This window comes from Haliaeetus albicilla, chromosome 13, assembly GCF_947461875.1.
Source record: "Haliaeetus albicilla chromosome 13, bHalAlb1.1, whole genome shotgun sequence".
Classification (NCBI taxonomy): Eukaryota; Metazoa; Chordata; class Aves; order Accipitriformes; family Accipitridae; genus Haliaeetus; species Haliaeetus albicilla.
In genome coordinates this window covers 27,470,532-27,493,743 of record NC_091495.1, presented here as the reverse complement: position 1 = coordinate 27,493,743, position 23,212 = coordinate 27,470,532, and the positions used below count along the sequence as shown (strand labels likewise).

At 38.4% G+C, this 23,212-nt stretch overlaps 1 protein-coding gene across 6 annotated transcripts in view; it reads right to left on the bottom strand.

The window, feature by feature from the left end:
- The window catches only part of SMYD3 (SET and MYND domain containing 3), a 430,287-nt gene that overhangs the window by 24,555 nt on the left and 382,520 nt on the right, over positions 1-23,212 (bottom strand). The window contains exon 11 of one of the 6 annotated variants that reach the window (XM_069800593.1): positions 13,613-13,667. The exons of 4 other annotated variants lie outside the window; for them this stretch is intronic. In XM_069800593.1, the coding sequence (XP_069656694.1) occupies positions 13,613-13,667 (55 nt within the window). Of the gene's footprint in view, positions 1-2,672; positions 5,983-13,612; positions 13,668-23,212 lie in introns of those variants that run through there. One more of the 6 variants, XM_069800594.1, reaches the window with a different exon arrangement.

The window sequence follows — 23,212 nt, the reverse complement described above, 5'->3', positions numbered from 1 at the left end:
AATTGGTTAATGTGGAGATAAAAAAAATTGTCCTTTCAGATACTAGCCAAAATAGGGCAAGGTGCAAATTAGATATAAGAATAGATTTTGCATTATTATGTTAATAAGCTGGTTGTGCTACATTTTGATCCAAAATTGATGGTACAATAAATATAAATTATGAAGTATTAATCATAAATAGCATATTGTGCTTAATGTACTAGCAAATACTAAACTACCAACAAACTGGAATCAGTTGTTACAGTAATTCTAGTCTTCACCTATGTCTTAAGAATTGTTAAAGGATATGATAAATTTTGTCCTTTACAAAATGTGTGTTTTCCCATAATCATGTTTAGTAGATTTTCTGCACAATCCCCATGTGTCTACTGCACAGATCACACAGTGTCTAATCAGATCCAAATACCTGATTGGAATTTTTATTGAATGCTGACCTTTCTAATATACATTTCATTTGTGTTTATATCTAATATATACATATTGCAATCTCAAATATTCCACTCTGCTTGTGTTTAAACAGAAGGCAGCATAAGAGCAGTTCACTAGGAAAAATGGAAGCAGACGAAAAAGAATAAAAGATTTTTAAAGCAAAGTACAATAGTTAATTATTGCAAGCCTAAAAACTGGGAGCAATTGTCCCATAGGTATAAGGGCCAGTACAGGTCCTGTACATCAATTAGGCCCACTTTAAAGCACATTTTAAAGGCTTAGACAGGATTTATGTGGTGCATAAGCCTGAGGCTGTCTGTCTGCATGTGAATTTCATCCTTTATGAATATACCTGTCAAGATAGCTGAAATCTGAACATTAAGGAGGTTGTTAGCAAATCAAAATCGAAATTCTCAGACATTGTCACCTCAATTGTATTTGTCACTCTTCCCTTTCTCATAGCAAAACAAAGTGGTTACATGCACAAAGCAAGTGTAAGCAACTGTGGCCACAGTACTAAATTTTCTCATTTAAGCTGCCCTAAAGAGGAAGATGGATGGTACTAAGAAGAAAAGGATTGTTTCTCTCTCTTGCTGTCTTTAAAGGAAGAGGTTTTAGTGGTACTCAATAAAATTCATTTCTATGTCAGGAAATGCAGGGCAGGACAAATACTGTACTAAGCTCCCAAGATACACAAGCCTTCGATTACCTGTTTTGTTCACATAAATAGAAGACTTCAAATGCATGATTTAATTGAATTATTTAAGGAGTTGGAATTTGATCCCTGATGAGCAATTATTTAGGATTCATGGATTCTTAGTAATTACAGGTTTCTCTATTCCTTTACATTTCTGCATTAGTCATCATTTCAAAGGAAGGTAGAATCTTGAAATCTGGAACCTCTACTTATCCCCAGAATTCAACAGCTTTTTTTTTTTTTTTTTTTTTTTTGAGACATGAAACATTTTGACAAGTATTCAATTACTTGAATCCATCCTAAATTATGAAATAAAGGAAAATCTACTGGAATCATTTTCCTTGTAACTCCTGGAGAAAAACCATAGATACTTCAGGTGGGGAATTTGCACTGAAAGCACTACAGAATTCAGGCTTTGCATTCTACTGAACTTTCTCCTATCAGATCCTATCTGATCTATTAATGATACCAGTTTGAGAAAACTCTTTTTTTTCCCATTTCATTTCTAGGCATTTTTTTCTGTATGATGTCCTTACGTTTCCTCTCATGCCAAATGGCCAAAATATCACCAATGCCTCATTTAAATCCCTTAGGAAATTACATATTCTGCAGTGCCTGAAGAAAGCAGAATTTGAACCTTTTCCCGTGCTAGGAATCCTCTAGTAATCCCTGCCACTGGATTTCTTTGGGAAACATTGTATTCTGTCATCTATTTTTCAGTCTGTGCTCTGAGGTCATTTCATGTCTTTGTACTGTACACTGCACTGCACCTTCTAAGCATTTGAGCACTAATTCCGTCTCTATTCAGGAAAGCATTTAAAGTAAGTGCTTAAGCAGCTGCTTAGTTGACTTCTGTAGGCCTTATGCACATGTCTAAATCCTTTCCAGAGCTACCTGCAGTTGGTGCTAAAGAGTCAACAAATAATCAGTTCTGCTACTACTTGAACGTGACTGTAGAAAACTCTTACACAACAGTAAGAGTAGGATTTTATCCCAACAGTATATTCACTCTGTATGCTCACGGGCATCTAAATTTAGATGCCTAGACGGGAAGCTTCATCTTCCCAGGTTCCCAGTATAGGCAGTGCATAGTCAAAGGCTCTTTGAGAAGAAAATTCAGAACACCTAACTTACTCTGCTGAGTATTCCCCAGCATTAATAATTCAGGATCACCTTATGAGCTTAGTTTTCTGTCATGTTGACTCAGACTCCTAACTGTGGGGCAATTTGTGCCACACTTTGATTCTCCAAATTGAAATGTGGATAGAGAATGATTGATTTTGCTTGGAATTTACTAATCTTTGACATATACGGGAAGCTTCAGGACACTGCATTTCTATAGGAACAACACACTTCCAAAAAGAGAAGCCACATAACTGCAGACCTCTTCTTATAAGTATGTTGGATGTGCAAACTTCATCAGTGATTGCATTTAATAAATACTGTAGCAGTAAATGTCTAGAGACTAAAAGCAGAATTCTCAAAGGGCCACAGTTTCTAATTTCTTTGGAAAACAGACACAATCTACAGCATGAAAAATTTAATTGCACTTTAATTAACAGTCAGCTGAATAGCATGAGATACGTATGCCTTCATTTTTTAATAGCTTCTGCCACTTCCAGCAAATTGTGGAAAGAAATAATGGATGCCTTGAGTATTCTTTCTGTCTGCTTCTACCAAAATTAAAAAAAAAAAAAAGGTAAAAAATTCAAAATGAAGATTCAAATTCTTCTCACTTAGTCATAATCCAGGAGGAAAACTAGCAATAATGAACATGGATACACAAATGCAGCTGCAGCGCTCACATCAGTGGCAAGGTAATGCAAAAATTTGCCCCTTTGGTCGAGTTCTGCTACATTAAACTGATAAAAAGCTCTTGGCTGGCTGACTCAATGTTGCTTCCTTGTTTTATAAGGTCAGAGCTTTAGCATTTGAAAAAGATTTTGTATATTGCAATATTTACCTCATTTCCTTCTACAGAGATGCTGTAATCATTCAGGAATAGCACAGAATATTGCACATATAGAGAAACACTTCTGAATAAAAACATACCAGCATTTTGAAGGATTTTATTAAATGGGTGTATAGCCAATGAAAAATATTAGGCTGGATACAGAGCAGTCTAGTCTGGCTTTTATACCACACACCCCACACAGTGGCATCTGAACAGCATACAAAATGACAATACATTGACAAAGTCTCTGTAGCGTTTAAATGTTCTCGTAACTGAAAACAAATTTACATTAAAAAAGGGGTTCTGTTTAGAATTACAGGGAAACAGGCAAACCAGTATATCTTCATTTTGGTCTCAATGTCATTTGTTCATGCTGACCTCAAGCACAGGAGAGCTTCCTAAGTATAAAAGAATAGCTGAATTATTTAATTCAATACATACTATTGTATTCAATACATACCATTGGGGAATTAGCAAGAACAGGAAGCGTGTGATAGGGAGAAATTATTTGTCTATCCATGCTCATAGAAAGAGGATGGAAGGAAAATGTGTGTGTGAAGCTTTGTGCCCCTTACCATGACAGATTTGTCTGACCACAGGACACATGCATTAGCTACAAATGAACATTAGTTACAGATGTAAATATCCCTTTGGGTATGAGGAAATTTTATCTTTGGTAAATCTGTATCAGGCACAGTAATGTGTACTGTATTACTACTACTACTACTACTATTATGTTTTCTATTTTTTAAGGGAGGAGTTGAATAATGATATGAATTATTTGGAGAACCAGTGCTGCTCACTGTGATAAATCCTCACCGCTGCTTTGCTGAAAAGATACATCACACAAGGAAACATTTGGCCTCTAAAGATACAGTACTGTCAAAACTGAAATATCAAAACGCTCCCACTTTCTTATCACATCAGGAATCAATATTACACTGAAAGTGTGAATGAGGCAGAACCAGGTATTTTCATTAGCAAATTACAGAGAAGAGAAAAGATCTTGAAAGGAAGGAACACTGTATTTTCTCCACATTCCTTATGCCATATTATCCTATGTAGCATTTTAAATGTTCTATTGTGATGAAGAGTAATAATGAAAACCAGGAAAAAAGCACATGCTTAACTATGGATTAAGTAACTATTAAAGCATAGTCATCCAACCTGACAATTCAGTCGATAAGGAACATTCACTGAAACCAAGTGATTTCAAGCTGCATCTTGCATGTTTATATGTTTAAAGCCCTCAAGTTTCTCCTGCAATTATTATCATGAAGACAGAGTACAAAATGAAAGAAATCTGCTATGATATCTTTTTTTTTCCTGACAGGTGTGAAATGTGGGCTTCTTAATATCAGAATATTGTTTTTAAAATAAGAACCTGGAAAGCCTTGATGTTTCAGTGGCATTTTAAAGTCTGACTAGAGGTTACAGGGAGGTTACTATTAGTCATCGCTTTCTTAGTGTTATGCTCCTTTCTTTGCTCAGGTTTTCCATAAGCAGCATGAATTTGCATAGGCAATACAGCATTGAAGGAAGAGATTAGAGCACAGATAGCTGAAGAACTGTTACATCAAAAGTCAGAAACATTAGCTGGTATAGCACAAGTGTTTCTTAGAGGATTTGCATTGGAGAATAATATTCTTCCTGAGCACTTGCTCTATTTCCCCTGTCCGGGATGACTAATCACAAAAGCACTGGTATTAAATCAGTTAGCAGAGCTGAAACCCAGTGAAATGTGTCAAAAGTAGATGAATTTAACCTTGCAGTATTCAAGGAATGGAAACTATACCCTGGGGCACATTAAAGAAGTACATGGATAGTAATTATCTAAAAGGAGATAACCAACATGGATTTAGAAAGGCAAGAGCCTCTCTAACTAATCTACTTGACCTTTATCATGAGGCTAAAGACAAGGCTGATAATGGGCTCTGCAAATAAAAGACTGTATTTGTATTTTCAGGAGGTCATGTGGGCATACACAACAAATAGATGAAAGGGGTGAAAAGAAAATAGCTTTATAAAAAACTCTGAAAACTCATAAGAAAGCATGTACTGCAAGGGAGCGCATTTAACCCTCCACCATCCACTGAAGCAGAGGCATACACAATTGCTGTGACCCAACAGCAACACTGTGGGAGCATTTGTTGTGTCATCCACATGGTAAGTTTGTACAGTAATGTAAACAGTAACCAGGGAGTGTAGTCCCATGGGAGCCAACAGTCCATTTAAATATAAGTAAAGGGGAAAATTACATGTAATCTACAGGGATCTCAGTATACGTAAAATTTTGATTTAACAGACTAAGCAGCTATAGTACATGAAATCCCTTTCTACACTCAGCTTTTCTTTTTTCATGTCTTTTTTTGTCTTTTTGTCAAGACAGCAGATGAACCTGCAGAAGGCAATGCTGGAGAAGGGTAACAAAGGTAAAGCTACTTTCCAAAAAAATGTCTGTCTTGAAACTGCTCTTCTGGCTTATGACAGTCCACAGATGCTTTGGGTGGGGAATGCTTGGGCCATAGTGAAAGTCTACCTTCTGACAACCACATCTAAAGCCCACAGAAATTAATGAGGTTTGGACGATGTCCTTGCAGTTTCACTTCCCTCTAACCAGGTGCCAAGGTGCTCATCAGTCCATTTGGAATGGAGAAGCCAAACTCTAGCAAGCTGATTATTTACCTCATTCCTGCACCGCCTGAGCAGGGGAGGTGGCTCCCCTTGCTCTTCTTGGAAGATGGAAAAGATCCTCTGCTACCTTGGTTGGAGAAATGACAGTGTAGGAAAGGAGGATGTTGTGTGACAGGAACATCTTTCTTGGAGAAAAGAGAAGTCAAGTTATAGGGTCTTCATCCTTTTTCCACAGGAACTACTGGAAGGAAGACTGGTTTTCTGTCTCCTGTAGTAAATGGAGAGGCCACCAGTGATGACATACATTTGTACTCTCAAGTTGCTGAGGTAATGGGGGATAAAGGAGAACAAATTACAGAAATACACCCCCCCACACACACATCCCAACTAATTCTTCACCAAGGAACAGAAGGAGGAGTCAAAGAAATGAAAATAAACAGGTCGGAGTCAAAGAAGCAGTAAGGAGTGTAAGAAGAATTTTGGAGAGGAAGGAATCTAACCAAAACACCTCCCTGAGGTGAGCTACTGAGACAAGGAGAAAAAGAAGAACCTGAATTGAGGCATCCTAGAAGATCCATACTGCCTCTAACACCAAATGTCCACAGACCTTTAAACCCCAGAATGAAAATGCATCATGCTCCTTCCTGGAACATTTTCTACATCCCCCTGCCTTCTTTACTGAGCAGACAGTGGCCATCGTCAACTCTCCTCCACAGGGTTATGAATAACCTTGCATGTTGCCAGTTTGCTCTTAGGCAGACAAGCTAACAAAATATACCTGAGTCAGCAATCTTGCGTGGTATTGGGTGCAACCGGTGAATCAACACAACTCTCTTGGGCCTAATACCAGGTTTTGCAGCCTCAAGAGGAGGCTTGTTTACTGCCCTGACCTCACCCACAGGTTAACTAAGAAATTTTGAACAGCTGGATTTTGACTTTCATCACTGTTGCTAGTGGTACCGCTGCATCCAGCACAAGCAAATCACATTACTATCTTCTTGTCTTTGTTTCAGAATGAATTGCTTAGATGGAGTATTTTAGGTAGCTCAGGGAAGTCAGGAACCACTCAGAAAGTGTGAAGTACCAGGGCTGGGAACACAGAAGAGAGGTAAACTAGATCTGTAAACTAGACCATACAGTAAGCTAAACCATATGGATTAAAAAAAATTAAAAAAAAAAATCTACAGGTAGCATTCATTTGTTATTGAAAAAAAAAATTGCAAACATTTAAAGTATTTGACCATCTAAACAGCATCTGGAAATGCAGACTGCTTCTTTTTTCTCTACATTTCAGAAGTGTGCTAGAAGCAGCACAAAATATTCTGTTCTTTGCTATGAAGTGGAACATACTTGCCTGCATTTTAACTGAATTTATCAGGTCCCTGATTTTGTTTCACAGTCAATGACAACTTGAATTCTAGTGAAATAAATATTCATAGCATGCATATTCCAGTCATATGTGTGAATTTGTAAAGTCAAAGCTTGGTTCCCATAATTAAAGCCATTAGTAAGGATTCCAAGATGGCTTTGTGTTTATGCAGAAACTTGCAGAAGAATTACCTCCATTTTTTAACACCAGCACTTGGCTGGAAGTGCCTTAATGCTCAGCTAGTATGGAAGCAAGCATTTTTACCTGAGGGATAAAAACTGAGCTTTGGGTTTTAAAGGTTCACAATACAGTCAAAAGTAAAATATTCTAAAATACATTCAATTAAAGAACTCCACTAAAAATAAATCTGAGAAAACTGCAAATATGCTTCATGTCTGTTCTGAAGGCAAAGGAGAAATGAATTTTGGGAAACAAATTAGTTGTTATGCATTGCTTTCTCAGCTCTAGTCATAATTTTCTCTGTTCAGGCCCAGTTCTAATAGCAGCGATGGAGGCCTGTAACCTCTGGCTGAGTTGAGTCATGTGTGGGATTAGCACACGTTCAACTGCTGAAAAATCGTTACCGGGAACTACAAAATGCAAGATGGTGATATATCCTAATGTAGCAATTGCCAGGATGTGGTCCCTTGAGGACTGCTTTGGGTTACGCAAGGGTCTCCCCTTGAATCAAATATCTAAATTTTAAACGGTGGGAAAGCATCCAAAGGAGAATATTGTCTGCAGCAGAGGCACCATCAGTTTAGTGGGAGTGGATATAGTATTTGTGGGTAAACTCAGAGGCAGGAAGGAAAATCCTGTGCTTCTGCTTGTCATTTGTATCTTGTCTTCTAAGACAAAAAGGCTGGCATTTGGAAAAGAGAATACGTGCCTGTAGCTGAGTGGGCAGGGGTGGGAAGGTGTCCTGAGATGGGTAGGAATGTGGGGAAATAGATAGTGTTTGGTGTTATGTGAGACAGGGAAATGAGAGTCCAATGCCAGGTGGGAAAGAGAGTAACTCCTGGAGATTTGGCAGCTGCCAAAACTGTCTTTGCAAAAATAAGTTTATGCTCCACTGCAATCAGTAAACTGATTAGCTAAAACTATCTAATCAGTGCTAGGGTACCTAACAAACTGAGATGTTCAATTGTCATTGCTTAATTACACTAATAGGGGAAGCATCCTTCCCAAAGTTTAAGCTTTCAATTTTTTCCCTGCTATACTTTCTCTCAAGCTGCCCTTCACAGCTGGAGGAAGCTTTCTATAAGCATCCATAAAACTACTTTATTAGCTTTCAGCAAATCCCTCATTAAAACTCCTCCTTGTCACAGTTCCTGGATAATGTCTAGATTAAGTGGGAACTGGTAACATCTCACCATGCCCACGAGTAGTCAGACTGCCTAAGGCTGGAAAGGGCTGATGTCCTGGTCATGCTCTATCTTATTGTTAGCCTGTCCTTCCCTGACCTGCTGGCTTTATCTTCTTCTGTGACAGCTCAGGAGAAGAATCCCTTTTTTAGCCTGATAACACAATTTACGGAGCCATCATCTGTCTGCCAGTTCTTCTCTAGTAAATTCTGAATCTATTGGCCAATTTTAGCTAAATTTGGCAGTGAAGTAGAAATTTCAGAGATGTTTTAGTACTCTAAAAACCAAGATAACAGAAGATAAAGATACCAATACTATGTTCCCCAAGGTAAAGAACACAGTGTGAGCTTGCCTTGAGATAGATATGACGGAATGCATGCAGGAAAGATATTATAAATTCTGCACTCATGGGAAACTCATGTTTGTGCACTACAAAACCCTTTATGCTTCCCTCTAGTGAATTCTCTGATGTGTAATAAGTAGTGCACGAACACCACAGCATAGCTATCATTCAGTCAGTCAGCATAAAACTCAGTCAGAGACAAAAATCTAATGGAAAAGTAGCTCCCTTAGTTCTGAAGACCAGTGAACAACTCACTTGTTGAGTGTTGGCATGGTGGTATTTTTCCTTTATTGCTGACATGCCACTGCCCAGAGCTTCTTACAGCCAGAATTTGTCCTGGTGTTGCTCACAGTTATCATGAAGGACTTCTGTGTTAACAAGCAGTGAAAGGCTACAAGGAACATACTGAGCTAGGCTCTGAAATCCTGTGATTTGAGGAGTCCACAGACTGCAAGTTTCCAATATGCTCATTGCACATGTCTGCAGCCAACTTTTCCGTATGCTTGTACATTTATGGATAGCACTTCAGGGAAACCTGTGACTTACAAAAGGCAAACATTTCAATGTAAAGAAGAAAAACAGATCTATGTGACTGTTGTTAGCAAGCTGTTTTCAGGAGGAGGATAAACCACTCAACTTTCTATAAAGTATGTCTATTTAATAATATTTTTTTCTGAAATAATGTAGTCTTCTTATTAGACACAGAGGGCTGGGTATATCTTACATAAATATCACTTGACTCTGGTCACTGGTATGAGTCACTGAAACCCAAAAGCTGTGAAAGAGTAAAGAAGAGGGCAACAGTCATGCAAGTATCAATCTTCACAAAATTGGATACATAGTCTTATGACGTTTTTGGCCACACAAAATCTCCATGTAAAAAAAGTTTCTGAGAAATGTTAAGTACATAAATATCAGCTTATTAAGGAGTGCCATTCAAAAAAAGACCATAATTTATGACAAACTTCTACACTGCACAGAGTGCTCTTCAAGAAGAGGAAAGTAATGTAGTCGGACAGTTTCAAAATTATTAATTATAAGTTTCCTTTTTATTTCTCTGAACTCTCACTCAGTATTTTTCTTCACTGATGTTAAGTTAAAGAGCGATGACTAAAAAAAAAAATTAAAAAATTAAAGACCAGACAATGCTTCATTGAGCTCAGGGAGAATGAGAAACATCTGTCAATATATCGTAACAAAAACTCCTAGAGTGAACAAAAGTCATAAGTACAGCTGTCTTACTTCCAGAGAAGTTTGCTAATTTAAAAATTATGTGTGTGAAAGAGAATCAGGTCTTGAATTTATGAAAGTGTCCTTACCCATAAAGAACCAAGGAAGAGAAACATGCTACAGGATCCACACACACAGATTCACGCATTGGATGACGAGTGTATGAGCGTGTGACTGTCTGTACTTCCAGGCACGTGAGAGAGGAGGACCTGTCGCTGCATTGCTCCTGGATAATGAATCACCTAGCAATAAATTACTCCAGCTGACTTTTCCCAGGGATCCTCATTGTCAGATGTGACAGAGATGGAGATGAGCAACAGCCACTGCACCGGGGGTGGGGAGTAGGAGGGAGAGGTCAGAAGAGCGAGTTTCCTACCCAGTGTGTGAGACTTGACAGCTCTGAAGATACTGGGGACACTTCCATATGACTCATCCACAAGCCATCTACAGCTGACTGATCTACAACCAGCACAACAGATGAAACTCTAGCCCTAATGAAGCCAAGAGAATTTTGCCAATAACTACAATAGTGCCAAGTATTCCACCTGATGGCTTTGAATTTTCTCCAAACACATTAACCAAAGATTGTGTTTACTTAGATATAGAAAAGAATGCAGACTTGACAAACCCTCTCAACTTCATCCAGGCAGTGTAGTAAGAACTGCTGTGTATGCAATGACTGTTTTTTCCACATAATTTTCAAGTAAGATTGAACTTGCAGACAGGATTCAAGATTTTCCTTGTTTTTAAAATTTTTGCCCCATTTTTACCATGGTAATTTTTTTGCTCCATACATTAAAAATAAAACAAAATAATTAAAAGAAACCAAATCAACAATTCTGTAGCACAAAAAGCAGGCAGGAAAGCAAACACTTCCACTGATACTGTGCAAATTCTGTTAATCTAAAGCATTCATTGAGCTGTAATATCATGGAGTACTATGTAAAATGCAGATGTTGAGCTCTGACGACATAATATCTAAGAGAAATATGGGCCTCAGAATAAACAAATATATTGGTTGCTTTCTTTCACCTTCTCTATACCTTCTCCTTTTCCCCAATGGGGGTAAGAAAGGGCTTATCTTCTGCCCATAGCTGTGCCACTGAGGTGAGCAGTGGAATGACAGAGTTCAACTAGTTGTGGGAGCACCAAAATTTACCAAACTCCTTGTGGCTCATGGCTGTTTTATGCTACCATAGTAAGATAGGTGTGAAGCTTTCTCCCCACCACTGAGACATTAAAAACTGCTTTTCGCTATGTGGACATTTTGGTGTCTGTTAACATATTTGAACATAAGCTTAAGCTTCTCTCTTTATAGGCACTCTGTATGTGGCCTCTTATTTTCTACAAACTTGTAGGAACTTCATACACTTGAAATCTCTGTCTTTATGCAAGCTGTTTGGTAGCCCTAACAAGCAAAGGCACAGACAACACAACTATAGAAGCATCAATGACACTGAAATGTCTTTAATTTCTTAGCAGTTGCTGCAGGACTAAGCACTTACTGGGACAATGCATGGCATTCTTTCAGCATGTCCCTGACCCTTGTCATTCTGCTCTCCTGTGCTCTGGGCAGAAAGAATATGCATGATACACTACTGTTGGGAAAAACAGAGGGTTTTGGTCTGGGGTTTTTTTTGCAGCTATACAGGTTTTGCCATACTTCGCATAGTCAAGATTCACTTAGGTATGACCTTTACTGAGCCTTTCAAAAGCACGCTAAGGATGTGTCCTCCTACCAACAGCACATGCAAACTAGCTCAATAGAATATTACATGCTATACCTTGAATAACATATAAAAAGTAGTTTTAAAGTTAACTGGAGACTGCAGCACACATAATTCACAAGAGTAGAATTGCATTTCCAGAGACACATTTTTAATATTATTTCTTACTCTTTCACCCCAGGCAAATTTCTCACAATCAGCTGAAACAAGATCTCTGTTACAGGTACAGAAATTCTGCACTATACAGAAAGCAAGATGTTAGAAATCCACATCCTCTTTTTTATTTTGGGAGACACATCGATTTGATTGCTTTCAAAAATGAAAAAAGCCCAAGCTTCTGAAAGTCTAGCCTTTCTTTTGATTTAGTTATTAAGTTGATTTAGTTCAGCATAAAACAATAGGCTGTCTGCAAATTCCATCCCAAGGTTCAACTTGGTGCAAATTTTGGAACACAAAAACTAAATTGTCACTGCCACAACAGCACACAGCTCAAAATCCATAAAGTAGTGACTGTGGTGAAGCTTTGCACAGACATAAGGGTCTTCCAGATCTTGATATGGGGTTTATTATTTCTTCAGATTAGCAAGTGGTGGACCTCAGAAAGTCACCATTAAGGATACAAGTGCAATGTCTCCCTTACATACATACCCTAAGGGGATTCAACTTGCACCTATATCCATTGTCTGCAGAATTTTACAGTATGCTTCAACAGATCTGCAGGATGCTTAACATTCTTCTATTAAATGTTAAAGATTTGTATGTCATTTCCATACAACCCTACCTCATTTTTATAGATGCTATTGATTTATACTAGTATTTTAAGACATGTCTGCTATGGACTTAATTTTCTATTGAATTGTAATGAGAAAGCAGCATCTTATTCTTTATGTTGTTGCAGAATCGTTAATCTTTTTTTCAGTTCCTTTAGGATATATCCACAACGATACTGTACTTTTTACCCATCTCATTATTTTTAGGAGAGAAACATGCCTTTTAAGTAAAAGCCCCTTCCTGATGGATTTCTGTGCAGCTATTAATGTTGGGTTCCCACCTGCAGCTACTGGCACCTTAATGAAAATTCAAGTATATGTGGCCTGTGTTTATTTAGGTTAAAACAAGGAAGCATCCAACAAATTTGATAGAAGCTGCACACTTTCATGAATCAGCCTATTTTACAGGTTCCATCTGCTCTTAAGTGCTTCCCAGAGAACAAACACTGTGTCACTATACCACATATTTCCATTGCACTATCCCAAACACACTTAAGCTGCTGACAGATTAATGCTTAGTTCACTTGTGGCATACATTCTTGGGTTCTTAAACATGTTCTTATAAGGAAATGGAACTCGCTAAGCAGTTAATCACAAGTTGGGGTAGTGTTATTGCATTGAATACAACACGCTAACTTTGTTTCAGGAACAGGCTAAGGTATCTCTATATAAGCCATTGCTGTCACTAGTATTGCCAAAGACCCTGGAAATCAAATCACTTTTGTCAACCTCAGTTAAACAAAAGCAAGCAGAAATTTGCCAAAGGGTAGCTGTGGGGGCTAGGGATGAGCCACCTGAGGAGTGTGCAGAAATGGCCAAAGGATTGTGCTGTTTACTGGAATGCAACTTGTATGGCTTAAGCATGCATATATTTGCTTGAAGCCATTACAAAGACATCTTGATAAAATGACTGCAAAGAGAGGGAATAATAGGCAGATGTAAAAAACAATAGCAACAAAACTGAAGAAAATACAACCTAACTTGCTAAAGACATCAGCAATTCATGTAATTGTGAATTTACCTAGCTAGGAAGCAGTAAGAAGAAGGGAAACGTGTATGAGTATATGCAAAAACGTGAATATACATCATCAATACCTGCATTTGTGCCTGGGAGAAAGGTAGTTTCATGGAGAATCCTTTACATCCTTTCCTGATGTAAAACAAGTTCAATTAGTTCAGAGCAACCAAGAACCTCACCTTGTCTTATCTCTAAATACAGGGCACAAAAAGGAAGGGATAGCGGTTTAGGGTGAATATCAGAGAAATTGTAAGTGAATTGTCTTCCACATTCAACCTGGTAAATATTTGTCCAGTTCTGACCTTTGAAATAGATTTTATACAAGAAAACTTAGTGCTTGATTCCCTAAGCAGACTGACCCCCCAGTTATATACACCACACCATTATCACCAACAGTGAAGCTCTTTTGCCACTGAATTGTACATTGTTGAGACCTCAGTGAAACCAGAATCCACTGATTTCTGTGGAGCTGTATCCTTTTCATGCATCAGCAAATTTGTTGTCACTCTCCCCTTGCTTAACTTAGCAGGGTCTGAGTATAATAATTTGCTGTGGGTTTTTATTAGTGTCACTGGATGCAGTAAATGCTCTATCTCTGGTGTTTTTCAAATGCGAAGATCAGGCACAGTGACAGTCCTCTCCACTGCAAATGGGAAGGGAAAAGTCATGTCCCACTGCAATATCTGGAGTTGGTTATTCATTGATGGACATAGCTTAACACATCAGAGGTGTATAACCACTGTACTTGTTCTCCTCAAAGTATCAGAAGACAGGAGTACTTCCCTGGGATGATGCTGCTCTCAGAGGAAGGCAGGGGGTACTTAATAAAACTAATAATTTTAGTGAAAGTCAATATACTTTTATCTGTGTCACAGCTTAATGTTGATGCTCTGTTACATGAAAAAGACCCCTCCCTTCTTTCTCTCTTGGCACAAGCAACCCTACACAATTTGATAGCATCTCTTGATAAATATCCAGCATCGGTAGAGCTCACCTGTATTGCAAACATATCAGCAAGACAATACACAGATGAACTGAATCCAGACAGGTAGCAACAGATAAAGCTTGAGTATGCATTCAGGATGTTATCTTACTGCAAGCATGTAAACCTGCTTTTCATCTCAAAATTCTGAGATGTTGACTTGGTAGAGGTAATATTACCCAACTTGGTTACATATTTTGAAATCCCTTGAAAAAAGGCCTTATGCTAGTGCAGTACTGAGGCAAATATCTAAGATAACTATCTCTAGCTCTTGTCATGAGAGCAAGCAACTAACTAGTAGGACATTCCCATGGTCATAAGTTACTTTGTGCAATTTTTTTAAGATTTGAGAAGTTACACTATGTTTCATAGGACACAATGTATTTCACAACACCTCAAACAATACAACATGCCGCAATTTCCCATTCTTCCTAAAGCAAGATCTCCAGTTGTATTTACATAAATGTTTTTAAAACATGTATTTTGTGCCACTGTCTAAAGCGAAGTTCTCCACAAAATGCTGTGGTAAATCTTGCAAATTCCCCCTATGACAAGAAAATCAATCTCCTAAATGTTTTTCCTTTTTATGACTGTATATACTGAGGCTTTTGTTTTGTAGCAATGTAGGATCTAATTCCATTTTTCAAAGTCTGCCAAGCACAGTATTGCATGAAAAGATTTTCTTTTTTCTTTCTCTTTTCTATCTCATCAACAATGGATCGAGTAGAAAGACCTGGTTTAGGATGCTTCTACTTATTGGCTGTCACTTTTGCCAGTTTTCAGAAGACTTCCGAAATGCTGGCCAGCCTTAAAAGTACATTAAATCCTTCGTGTGCATCATTCAACATACCTGAATTAATATGGAAATGTATTCATGATGTGGCTGTAATGAACACACTTTGATTCCAGAACTTTATCTTCTTTCTGGCAGCTCATCAACCGTATCTTCCAAGAGCGCACTGCATGGCTAAGAGAAAGCTGATTTTCCTCTTAGGAAAGTGTTTGCAACTGTGGCAGTATCCATTTTCTTTGCCTTCTCTCTTTTTTATCTTTTATGGTGATGGGGAGAAGTTAAAAGAAAGGCTTTTCCTCCCTAATTTTGATATTTCTGGGCTTTTTGTAATTGTTCGTTGGTTGCCTATACTCTTCCCTTTCTCCCCTTACTGGTCATGTGTCCATTGCATTCCTCAGTTTTCCTCCAAGATTATTTTATTTACAAAATACCTATTTTTTTATTATTCATTAGTAGACTTGCATCATATTCTGAAGGTGATTTTTTTTTCTCTCTGATATATTTATCTTGCTCTCACTTTTGTCAGCTTTCACGGCCCTTTGGGCAGCCTACTTCCCGCTTCTCAAAGCCTTTTTCCTTAGCAGTGCTACAGTCTGTCTTTTGTTAGCTTTCCAACATTTGTAATCAGTTACCGTCTTTGTTCAGCTCTCTATCCACAGTCATTTGCTTTTTGTTTCTTCTTTCTTACTTTCATCTTCAAAGTCACATTACTAAAGGTGATTCAGGCTACTGTGTACTGCCTGCTGATGAAACAAACTGAACCTGAGAAAAGAGGTTCCAGTGTACTCAAGGGAAGAGAAGGACATCTGGGAGAGGTAAGGGGGTAGGAGAGGATAAGCAGTGAATCACCTGCTTAACCATGGAATTGGATTACCCGGGGCTCAGCAGACATCTCAGGGTTAGGTACCAGCTGACAGTGTTTGGGGTTCTGGCCTAAAGCACATAGATAGATTTTCTAGCAGAAAAACAGAGTGGAAAGGAAGGAAGAACAACCTTTGGTGGCAGACGAGAATACAGAGAGGAGGGTTTTGCAGATGAATGTAAGGTCACATCACACCGTCAACCCTTTCACTCTAAATTGCATAATCCAGCATTTAGATGTTGTACAGAGAAATAAGGAGAAGTTTAGCCATTGACTAAATTTCTGAAGGCCAGGAACTCTTGTATTTATGAGGTAGTGCAACTAGTGTTTGTATAGCAACCAATATTCTCAGCATTTCCTTGAGTATGGCACAATTCTACTGTTAATTATATGAGGCAGAGTGGTATCATAATGTGGCTGTGTTGTTTCTTATACCAGGTTTAGATAATTTAGAACTAGTTCTGATACTCCAAATGTTTCCTGCAAAGAAGGACTGGATTTTCTGGTTTTACGGGGTTAAGGAAAACTGACTAACACACCTTGACCAGGTCAAGGGAAATATAGCTCACAGAGATTTGATATGGTGGACAGGAGCATGCATGAACCTGGCACAAGCTTAGTAAACACAGGACCTGAAAATAAGGATATTTCTGGTTTTCAGGGACATCTGAGTAATGCATTCCTAATAAAATCTTCCATTACATTTTAGCCCTTTTACTCAATAACTGGTAAATTCAAGAGCTGGTGAGCTCGTAGTCCACCATCACACCAGTAACTGTGTGGTTTCTAGGAATTGCTCACTGCAGTAATTTACCTTTTCCTCTCACCTGCATGTTCAGTTTTTTTCTTTTCCTTTCCTGTCAACATCAGTCTGGGAAATTTCAGCTTTACTGAGCATCACCTATTTTGCTGCAGAACCTCTCTGACCTTCATTCTCTGGTTTCCCTGCTGGATGGATCATCTACTAGGAATTTGGTCATTCATTGGCACAGTTCTTGTTTGACAATACTTCCTTCAATTTTCTGGTTCTGCACACCTTTCTTTGAAGCACCATCTTTCCATCACTCACTCTCCCTGGCCAATGTCGTTCATTCACCCTTTAAACAGACTCTATGTTCTTCAATTTCTTTTCTTTCCGTATCTGCTGCTCCTTTCCTCTTCCCTCCCTCACAACTGTTGTACTTTTCAGTAATTTCTCCACTCTTTCAATAGAAAAAATTATTGTTTTTTCATCTTTTTCAGCCTTTATCTCCAAGGTTGCTTAGATTGTTTTCTTGCTTAAATACCACAATTTTCCTTTTTCAACACTGTTCACATCTCCACCACTAGGAACTCTTAATTGATTTCCTCCTTAGAAGTACTGCCAAGTCTCCACTCTCTGCTTCCTCAACTCAAATTGACAATTTATTCAAACAAATAGATATTTTCTGACTAAAATCACTCTTCCTAATTCTCATCCCAGAGAAGGCACTGTTCCTTACAACTTCTCTGCTGCTATTTTCTGCATGCCCTCTCTTTTTTTGTCTCTTTCATCAGAAATAGTATTGTAAGTTTATCTTTTTTAATGATTCTCCTCCCCTTTGCCTCCCTTTTCACCATGACTTCTGCCTCTAAAATAGCTTTCTCAAAGCAATGCTCAGTTATGGTCAAAGGAATCCAAAACTCCACATATGTTTCGTACGTATCTATTTTTAACTTTTAATTGTTCCCTTGATATCACTTCCCAATCCCATTTTAGCTCAGGTTCTAACCAAACCTTTGTTTAGAATCTGTATGCCATCAACTCCCCACTTTTCTTCTTAGCAAAATTCACACAGACGCTGTGAATTCCCCCAAATTGTTCTCAAAATTGTTGCAGCTGAATAACTATGCTGCATTTTTCTCACAGCACACAGGTCTTTGTAATATCTACTCATGCATTTTTAGGTTAGTATATGAGACCTTTGTACTTGCTTAGTACATGTTTAATACTCTTATTCACGTGTGTCCTTTAATTGGTATGTAATAGCAAGCAGAGTAATGAAAAGAGCTCAGGTAAGGGCCGCGTAAGTCCTTACTTTGTAAATTGCAAGTATGCACATACAAAAAAAAAAAAAAAAAAAAAAAAAAAGGATCCTCTGATTACAAGACAAAGATACCAACTATTACTGCTTAAGTGAAAAAAAACCCAACCCAAACCGCATCTTTCAGTTCTGATGGGCAGGTAGACTAGGACTGAAATCCATATTCCAGACAATGCCTGAAGCCCTTAATGGTCTAACATCTTAATCTGAAAGAGATCCTACAGTGAAAAAAAAAAAAAAAATCTGTACAGATGAAGTTATCATTGACAAAGAAACCAGCTCTTTCAAGAAGTGTCTTAAAACACCTTTGAAATGCTATGTGAGAGATGGAGAAATCAACAATTGGAGCTGTGTCAGAGAAAAATGAAACTCTGGGAAACTTGGCAATTTAGTTCACTAACATCACTAGGAGATCACTATCTGAAAAATTCAGATTCAAATAGCTCTTGGCATAAGTGAAAGGTGAAACTAGAAACTAAAACTGAAACTAGAAGTTAAAACTGAAGCTAGTAAGCACCAGTATACAAATATAGAGATACTGGATGAACACTGTCAGAAAAATCTTGCAGCAATGAAGCTATTTAAGAAAGTCAGCCCACCTAGAGAAATGTGGTATATACTGAATGAGGTATTGCAAATTAACACTGATGTTGTTGAACTTCTACTCAAGTGTGATAGAGTATATTGGACAACCTAGAGACATCAAAATTATGCCTGAAAAACAGCTGGCATTTCTGAAAATAGTAAGAGATTTTACCCTTATACACAATATGTGAAAATGAGGAAAGGTAGATGGTGGAGCACTTATGGGAGTGTGACCTTACAGGAGTCATTGAGGATTACGCAGCTCAGTATCACTTTTGGGGACAACACATGAGTGTAATGGAAGGATACAAGAAAAACAACTGGAAAAGAAACCAAATAATCAAAGGTGCTGGTGCTATGCAGATGTACATAGCAAGCAAGCAGCAAATCAGAAAATCCATTTCCTGTGTGGGAAATGGATTGATCAGGACACAGATAACTTAGGCACCAGACTTCAGACATAAACCATTTCTTTTTCTTTTTTGGAAAAGGCTGTTGGGATTGGAGGAGTCTGGAGAGGAGGAGGTAGGGAGGAATGGAAGATAGGAGTGGGTTGCTAAAGTGCTTTAAGGAATTCCTAAAGATATCAGGCCAGGGAGAAGCATGCTCCCTGTTTATCTATAAAATAGGTACATTGAAGCTAGAAATTGTGCAAATGTTGCTACGAACATCTGTCTTTTGGAAGAATTACCTACAATTAACTAGAGACAATACACTCTCCAATTCATACTGGGTTTTCCTACCCAGAGGGCCAACAAAAAAGAACCAGCTAGAGTTTACAGTTTTCATGGTTTTGTGATGTATATTTTTGTCCTTTCAGATCTGCACAAGAGATATCCAAACTTCTCCAGAACACAAACCATCTTTAAGTTTCTGATTAAAATAACAAATATGCAACAAAAAATTTTACTGAGGCCTGTGTTATCTCACATAAAGGATATGTGAGATAAAGTGGGGATAAAGTAGGAACAAAGACAATTATCATACAAATGACACAAATGTTCATATATACCCTAATTTTTTAAAAGCTGTATAACATGACAACATACAGAGTACAGTGCATGAGAAGGTCTGACTTACACTAGGAGACACATGTTCAAGTGAAGAAGGTTTTTGTTAGACTACAAATATAACATCAACAGTCTCTCATGAGGATTTCTAACTGCTTCACGAGCTGCAGTGGTTTGTAAAGATGGTCTGGCCTCCACTGATTTATGCTAATAGTGTCAGCTAATTTTGTATAACTCAACACAAGCAGCGAAGATTGATCTGCTATCAATAACCTGGGAAGAAAGTGGAGAGGTGATCTTGGTGCTGTCCACTGTTTCTACCTGCTTTAGCAGTTTGTCACTGTGAAGCTCTCGTCGCTCTGTTGATTTCCTTACGTTGAAGGCGCACCGAGGCTGCTCAGTGCTCTTCACTCGTTTTATAGCAACAGCTCCCTGAGGTTCCAATGAGCTGTGATGCTCCCAGCCTTGCACATTTGCACAGACAAAACCTACCCTTTTAGCAAATGTACCTCGTTCTACCTTTCACAAACCTCTCATGTTTACTTGGGACTACTATCTTACCATCTCTAGACGACAAATCAGTGGAACCATTCATGAACCAAAAATCAATTCTTAATTCACAGCTTTTTGTTTAGACAATGGAAGGAAAGGATACCCCAGCTATGCAGATTTTTCCATGAGCTGTATTTTTTTAAATCTTTTACAGTTCTTTGGTAAGTTTTTTTCCCTCTTCTTTCCACATATTTTGCTTTAAATATTAGAAATAAATGCCCGTGGCCATTTTCTAAAACCCCAGAAAAGTGAACAAGGTAGATTTTATTCTCTCTGTTCTTTGTTTCATTCTTTCTTTGAATTGCTTTCTCCACCCTCATTTTTTTTTCTCCCTCTCAGGTGATCCCAGAGGTAAGATTTATGTTTACTACTGACGTTTTATGATTAAGACACTGAACTTTGGTCACTAAATTACTACTATCTGTAGGTTCAGAAATCTGCCAGCCACGCAGAAGTCCCCAGGGGACCTCCCACAACCAGGGTGCCGACGGGCGCGGAATCCAGACTTTAACCCTTAAGCACTAGCATCCCCCAGTGGTCCTATTTATCACTGCAATTCACTTCTTTTTTGAGTTTTCTAGGTACTCTAACTTTCAATGTCAACCTAAATTCAAGTCAAGTGCCTCAGAACCAGCCAGCACTCAGAAGTCTGCTGAACTCAGTAAAGAACCATATATATTTGATCATAGGTAAAGATGAAAAATTTTAATTTATTTCCAGTCACTGCATATAGCATGTGTGTATTACAAAATATATACTTCTAAGAGCAGGATTTTTTTGTAAAATACATTCGAAAAGGGGCAAAAATCAGACCAAAAGAAAATCAGACTCTTTACTGGAGAGCCTTTTTGAAGAAGAGAAAATAGGTTCAGAGTGTCTTCCAAGAATATTAGGTTCTACAGCTATTTTTGGCCTTTTTACAAGATCATGACTCATGAAAAAGATACTATAGCAACCATCAATTTTTAATCTGCCTTTTGATTGAAGTTCACAAACTTAGAAACTACCGTTCATCATATCTATTGAATTAGAATTCTAAATCAAAAATTCCTGGCTGACATTTCATTCACACAATGAAAATTCAACCATGTTCTCAGAAAGTACTCAACAAGAAGCACATCCCAGCCACTGTTCTTAAGCCCAGCCCTTTGCAGAACAATCTAAAATTGTGTTGACTGGGATTGTTTTCCTTGTTGCCTGACAGACCTCAGTCACCGAGGAAAGGTGAAATAATGGGATACTGCAAAACATCACTGGAAGGGATAGGGAATAGGAAGAGTGAGAAGAACAGACAGATGATGCACGTCTAACACAAATATGGGATGCTTGCACCTACCCAGCTCCCTCCCACTCCAGAAGCACACCAGCCACATCAGCACAAGCCCTGTATCAGTGCTGACTCAGCAGAGGGAGGATGGAGGGGGAAGGATGTGCAAGGCTGTGGGGGGAACAGCACTTCTGCACAACACTTCTGTATGGGATGAAAAGAAGGATATTCCTTCTGCTCATGTTGGAGCCCTCCAGTAACTCCTAATGCTGCAGCACTGGAAATGAAGGGTTGTTAATTAAAACAGCCCATCTTAAAATCAGTGGGACTTCTACACTAGCTTTATGTTCAGCAGAAGATCATTAGCAGCGCAGAACAGAAACAGACAAACATATATGTCCACTCTGTATCAGAATCTCACCAGACCTGATGCCACAGGAGCCCAGACAGGTGACACAGCTTTACCCAGTCCTTTCTGCTTCCTAAATCCAGTAGTCCCATGGTGTCACTTAGCTACTTCTTTTCCTCCTATGACTCTTGTTGCAATAGCTGAGGACATCTAGCAGAGTTTTACAACAGACACATACTTCCACTCTTTGTCTGCAGCGTAAGCACTGAATACTTGAGACAAGGGAAAAAATCCCCCAAACCCAGTCCCCAGAACACACGTGTCTTCTCTGCGATTTAAGGGCTAAATGCTGGGGTCCTTCCTCAGAGGTAACCTAAGGGAAGTCTGCCTTACTCAGTATCTCTGAATCTGATCCTTCACAAGCAGCAGTCAGCCCAGAGTGTGAATGTGCCGAGACGTGACAAACCCATGTAATGCCTCTTGCTGATACTCTTCTGTGGTTAAGGGTCACAAGGTTTTTTGAAAGGAAGTTTATTTTTGCAATCTGCTGAGTGCTGACTATGATGTGGGGCAGCTTTCACTTAGGCAAATACCTTAACTTTTGTTAAGGATCTTGGACAGACAGACTATTACTGTGACATTTACAAGAAAAGCTGTGTCGATACATTTGGCTTAGGCTCTTCAGTGAAAGTACATGTTGTAGGTTTTAACAAATAATGGACAATTATGGTTCAGCACAAAAGGAGAAGGCAGCTTTTCATCTTGACAGCCGCCATCTCTCCCCTTCTTTTAGAAATTCTAAAAATATTTGAGAGGTCCTAAACAATCTTTCTCACAGGTTATCGTCACTGCCTAAAACATAGAAGTTGGTATTCAGTATGACAAATCAGTTTTATGTAGTTTAACCATCTGTCTCTGCCAGTTACATGAAGTGGATGATTGTGAAAAAGTCAGCAACCATCATAATGAAAACATACATTACGATACAATGTGTCACACAGCACTGAAAATTAATCCTGCTGCTAAAGAAATGGAAAACGCACAATCAACACATTTACCTGAAATTAAAATTGGTTTTGACCAAATCTCCAGAGCCTTTCAAGTTGTAACAATGATTTCCTATTTATATGGACTGCTCGAATTCTTAGGTGATTCCCTGTAGAGAGCTGTATGAATACTTTTTTCCAGAGGTGAGGAAAGGAAAATAGGTAGCT